At 37.3% G+C, this 6,130-nt stretch overlaps 1 protein-coding gene across 1 annotated transcript; it reads left to right on the forward strand.

Moving 5' to 3' along the window:
- Positions 1–419: 419 nt before the first annotated feature.
- Positions 420–3,361, forward strand: LOC141617764 (protein FAR1-RELATED SEQUENCE 5-like). The gene is made up of 3 exons (XM_074434919.1): positions 420–456; positions 1,274–2,641; positions 3,000–3,361. The coding sequence occupies exons 1-3, from the start codon at positions 420–422 to the stop codon at positions 3,359–3,361; spliced, it is 1,767 nt and encodes a 588-aa protein (XP_074291020.1).
- The last annotated feature ends 2,769 nt before the right edge of the window (positions 3,362–6,130 follow it).

Here is a 6,130-nt window from a genome sequence, read left to right on the forward strand (position 1 = left end):
TATATGTATATATATATATGTATATATATATATGTATATATATATATGTATGTATATAGAAAATTGCATCCGGTGAGTCTAGGTATCCTAGCTGAGTCCGTCCCGCGATTCTCCACCATTAGATTTTTGATTGAATGAGCGGCTGAGATTAAATCTAGAGCCAAGTATATAACCTGCGTTATTAAGGAATTATACGCATAATCGCGCGTTCAATTTCTCTCTTTTCATTCACTTTGTTCCTCTCTCTACGAAATTCTCTGTTTCCTTTCTTCGCTCTCACGTAAACAAAAATCCAGCAAATTCACAAATCAATTCCTATTCAACAATTCTTATTCAACAATTCAATTAACTTTCTGTCATATCGTTCAATTCATTCAACCTAATTTTGATTGACCGCGGTTTTGGCTTTTTTTGCTAGTATGGATTCCGATTCTACAGAGAACACCATGCGCGCAGGTAATTTCATGAATCCTTTGCTTTTTTAGGTTTTTCGTTCTTCAACTTCATGTTTTCATTGTTGTTAAATTGATGCCGCTTTGCAATTTTTGTCGATGCTTTTTATTTCCTGCTATTAAGTACCAGTTATCATTAAGAATCCATCGACATAGTGTGCAATTCTGTTATTTTTTCTCGCGCTTACGATTTTACGCTCATTTGCACCAGATTTAGGTTTTTTGTGTTGTTCGTATGCAATATTTTGATTGAACTGATGTAGGTATACAAATTAATTGCAATTATTATATTCAATTTCTCATGCGAGCTTCTGTATTGTAACACATTAATTCGTCGACATCAGTTGAATCTTAGGTGAATCAATTTAGAAGGATTTAGATTATATGTGTTCAAAGTGTTTGTCAAAAAAATTGAGTTCTGACATAGTCACATTTAAACCTGGATTTGCTTTCATGAAATTGGAGTAACTCTGGGGATAAAATCATCGTTCTTAAAATATTTGCCACCTGTTACTGTAATATCATTATTATAACATTGTAACTTGTAGTCAACACTAAACTTGATATAATTGTGAAAACGTGTTACTATATAATTGTGTGAGTACCTTCTTTTGATCAAGTTTTCGCTCAATAATAGTGTTATTCCCCTATTAACATTGCACAGTCTAGTAAGGTTAATCGAGTGCATATTTCTGTTATGTTGTCAATCCTTATGTACATATATTGTGACGGTAACAGTGTTACTATAACATGACATCTTTTTGCAGTCCCGCTCGTCAATTCATATACATAATACTTCTCTTTTCCCTTTCATATTACAGAGTCCAGTATTGTCAATCCAGTCCTTTCTACGCCAATAGCACAACAACAGCCCAATGTTCAACCAAACAATCAACTTGTTTTGTCTCATACACCTAATGGAAGCGAGAGGTGGATTTGTGTAGTTGAGAACAAGTTCAGACCTACAATTGGTATAGTTTTCAGCTCACTTGAGGCAGGAATTGAATTCTACGGGGTTTACGCACGCGCATGTGGTTTTACTCCTAGGAAGTACACTGCCAAAAAACTTCGAGGTGGCATAATATACCAAAAATTTATAGTCAGCAATCGTCAAGGGTATAGGGGAAATAAACAAAAACTGCGTTCCATTCCTGTCGATGAGCATAACAATGGTGACAACTCTTCCACAGTTGAAACAGTTAAAAGGCGTGTTAAAATCACAAGAATTGGCTGCAGAGCTTACGTTAGATTTGCTCTTCTTAATGGGCTTGAGGGACCTACTATGATTGACGACTTTTCTGAGTTCCATAACCATCATCTCACCTCTGTTTCTAATCGAGATCTTGAAAAGATTTCGAGATGCCTTGACATGTTTCACAAACAGCTTATATTGGACAATTCCAAGTTGAACATCGGGGCTGTGAAGACATTCAGACAGGTTAAGGAGCTTGTACATGGGTATGAAAATATAGGTGCTACATTGGTTGACTTTAAAAACTTTCAAAGAGATATCAAGTGTTATATAGGTAAAAGAGACGCTGACCTTTTCCTTGATCATCTTGAAAAGCTTAAAGCCACCCAACCCCAGTTTTACTTTGCCTATGATGTTGACGCATCTAACTGTCTCACGAAGGTTATTTGGACTGATTCCTCATTAATTAGAAATTACTCATTCTTCGGGGATGCTGTCAGCTTTGACCCCACCTATGGCACAAACAAGTATGATATGGTTTTCACACCATTCATAGGTGTCAATCACCACAGAAAGTTGGTTTTTTACGCTGCTTGTTTACTGTCACACGAAGATGAACTGTCCTTCAAAGGAGCCTTTCAGCATTTCTTGACTGCTATGGGTCAAAAGGAGCCCCAATTCCTTATCACGGATCAATGCCCTGGTATAAAAAAGGCCTTCCCCTCTGTCTTCAAGCAAGCTCGGCATCCTTATTGCATGTGGCATATAACGCAAAAGATCACAGACAAAGTGGGTTCAACACTTTGCAAAGACACCGACTTCCTTAATTGGTTCAACGCTGTCGTCTGGGACTCTGATTTGGAACCGTTTGAGTTTGAAGACAAGTGGCAACAACTAATTTCAGATTTTCAACTGGAAGATAACGACTGGTTATCTACAATGTTCACTAACCGAAAGCATTGGATTCCTGCCTACCATTGTGACCTTCCCATGGGCTGTTTATTAAGAACAACACAGTGATCGGAGAGTGCAAATTCTTTTTTCAAGCGGTATGAGAATCACTTTGGCACACTGGTTGAATTTTGGATGAGGTAAACAAACATCTCTCTTTCCTTTGGTCACAATCTCTGTACATTGATTAAGTTACAGTAACACCATTACTGTATCATTGTTACATAATTCATATGTTGTTGTGCCCTTGTCACATTATTACTAGGTTCCAAACTGCTATGGACCAGCAGTGCTACATACAAAGGTGCGATGATTATGATAGCGACCACTCATTACCTAACCTAGACACAAACATACATTTAGAAAAACATGGTGCTATTGTATACACACATGCTGTGTTTAAGATGTTCTAAGAGGAGTAAAGGCTGCTATATCATGTGGTGTCGCTGACTTTGACAAGGAAGACAATATGCGGATAATTTTTGTGGAATATGCTGAATCAAATAGAACTTTCAAGGTGACATTCAACCTTTCAACCACGGATGCAGAATGTGCTTGGAAACTCTTCGAAAAAATAGGGTTACTTTGCAGACATATTGTGTGGGTGTACAAGGGCAAAGGAATTCGGCAAATACCAAGCAAGTACATTTTAGATCGTTGGGCCAAGAAATCTCACGCAACTAACAGGTTAGATTCGAAAACTTTATTACGAACTGTGGCTTACTGTTTCACTTTGAGCCCTCACTCCAATAATTTATTACAGTAATATTGTTACTATATAAAACAGTAACTTGCTGTTCCATTATCAAGCTTGATCCCAACGGGAATGTCATCGAGGATTCAAATATGGCCCAGTCTGATAACAGCCTTGTGTGCAACTTATGGGCAGAGTTCAGTGCAACAGTTGGAGTTCTCAAAACTTTGCCACCGGCTCACATGCACGAATTAGCATCCCTCCTAGTTGAGTTCCGCGAGAAGTTATCTGTTACACCACTTACAAAAGATCAAGAAAGGGAGATGCTCTTGGGCTGCAGCTCGTCGTCTGAAGTCACTATTCGGCCTCCGGTTAAAGCACGCAACAAGGGCAGCGAAAAAAGATTAACGTCAGCAAAAACACAAGCCATTAAAAAGGCAGCAAAGCCAAAGAGACTATGTACATACTGCAAGGAAAAGGTTGACCACGACAAGAGAACATACCCTCTTCGCATAGCTGAAGAAGCAGCTGCAAAAGCATCTAAAATAAATTATAGTCTGATACTGCCATGTTGTTACAGTTATATGTTATTACAAGAAGCAGTAGGATACTATGTTGCTGTGACACTAAGATACCACATCAAAAAGTAATCAATTTCTGAGGATGAAACAATGATTTTTCATTAAAGAATTGACATGGAAACTTAATATTTCAATTACAGTACGATGGTTTTATCCATCTAACTTCACATTTTTGTCTAGCATTAATACCTTTTAAATTAATCATCCTTAAGTATGCCGATAATAACAGTGTTACTATTTTCAACTTATCTAAGGAAAAGAGTTTAGGGTTGGATTAGGCGGCTCCGCGAAGCGGTAATGCCTAATCCAACCCTAAACCCTTTTCCGTCCCGTTTTAGAAGCGTCTTTCCCCTCTATTAATGTCATTCATGTTTTAGAGTCACAGTGTTACTATATGTTTGATTATGAAGGACTTTTGAATAAGGAAAAGGGTTTAGGGTTGGATTAGGCGGCTCCGCGAAGCGGTGACACCTAATCCAACCCTAAACCCTTTTCCGTCCCGTTTTAGAAGCGTTTTTCCTCTCTTTTAATCCCATGCATGTTTTAGAGTTACCGTGTTACTATATATATGATTATGAACGACCTTTTCCGACCCATTCTCAAAGCAGCATTCATGATTCCATGTTACTAAACGATTGGTAACATGATTCCATGTTACTATATATTTGATTATGAACGGCCATGTTGCCGTGTTGCTCTTTCGTTGTTCTCCACATGATTTAAGAGTAGAGACCAACATTCGAACACAATCTAGTTCGTGTTACTGTTTGGATGTAGTGAGAGTATATCTGCCCTTGTCAAGTTCCTTCTATCTCAAAACACAGCCAAGGTCTCACTGTTACAGCAAATTGAAGTCAAACTAGTCAAGAGCTTATACAGTAATAATGTTACAGTAACACAGTTATAGTAACAATGTCACACTTTACCTTTTATCGAAGTTAACATCATCAAGGAACTCATAATCAAGCACGTTCCTTCTCAGACTATTTGTGGACGATAATAGAGCCTGATTTCCTTTCATAAATTCAGAGACCAGGAATAAATCGGTGTCGGTAGGCGAATAACCTAGAGAACAAACCATTGCATCATCTTCGTGAAATTTTACTATTCTCGTCTCATCTTGATCAATTTCTTTAGGAGAATTCACCTTTCTGGGTTGCTTGTGAGCAACAGACTTCCTTCTCACCACCTTCGCCTTTACTTCCAGTGACTGTTCCTCCTTTCTTTTTTTTTGCTTTGCCTCCTTATTTTTTTGCTCTTCCTCCTTCCTTTTTTTCTCCTCCTCCTTTCTTTTTTCCACTAGCTTTTCCTTCAACTGTTTCCTTTTTTCCATGAATTCTGATATTATTTTTAGGACCTCTGTTCATTCTTGGTTCAAGTCACTTAGGACAAGTGTTGCACAAATTTCAGCGCGGTACAAAATTCTTTTCTGTTCATCAATCAACCCACATTCAAATACACTTCTCGTGTAGTATGCCATGTGCAGCATCATGAAAACCCCACAATCCACATTTTTTACATTGCTCTGCCATCCAAACTTCATGTTCTTAAGTGGGTAATTCAGTACCTGAGATCCTTTTTCAACACCCATCTGCACCATCAATTTCCCCATGATATTTGCCTATATAAAAATGTAACATTGTTACTGTAATGAAAGTTAAAAATATTCCTATATATGTAAAGCTGATAATATATAAGTAGAGGAGACTTACTACATTCCTTGCCATTTTTGCTTTTCGCGATCTGAAATAAAACGGTTTATTGTCGAGGTAGTCAACCCTTTCCGTTAAAAAATTTATACAAGCACATAAGAAGTGCCTGTCCAGAATGAGCGGGATGGATATCTGCAATTAACCATATATAATTGTCAAACATATCATATATTTACACTCTAATTATAGAACAATAAAAAATAACAGTAATGTTGTTACCATATCAGAATCAAAATTAAGTGGATTCTTGCAGTATTTGACCGAACATTTGAAGGTCTGTACAACTTCCGCTTCAAAATCACTCTTAGGATCGGGTTTTGGAAGAAGCAAACCTTCTAATGCTCCCTTCAAAGAGAAATATGAACATATCAGTCAATAACGATAGCGCATAACAATAGACAAACACAATATTAATAAACATTTATTTTTTATAGTAAACATACAGATTGAGCTAATCCCATGAATATTCTGGATGGTGTATCACTTGCTACCTTTCGAAAGATAAGGTCATTGAGAAACATTGCCCAACATTCAATAACCATTATATA

The sequence above is a fragment of the Silene latifolia genome, chromosome X (assembly GCF_048544455.1).
Source record: "Silene latifolia isolate original U9 population chromosome X, ASM4854445v1, whole genome shotgun sequence".
Taxonomy (NCBI): domain Eukaryota; kingdom Viridiplantae; phylum Streptophyta; class Magnoliopsida; order Caryophyllales; family Caryophyllaceae; genus Silene; species Silene latifolia.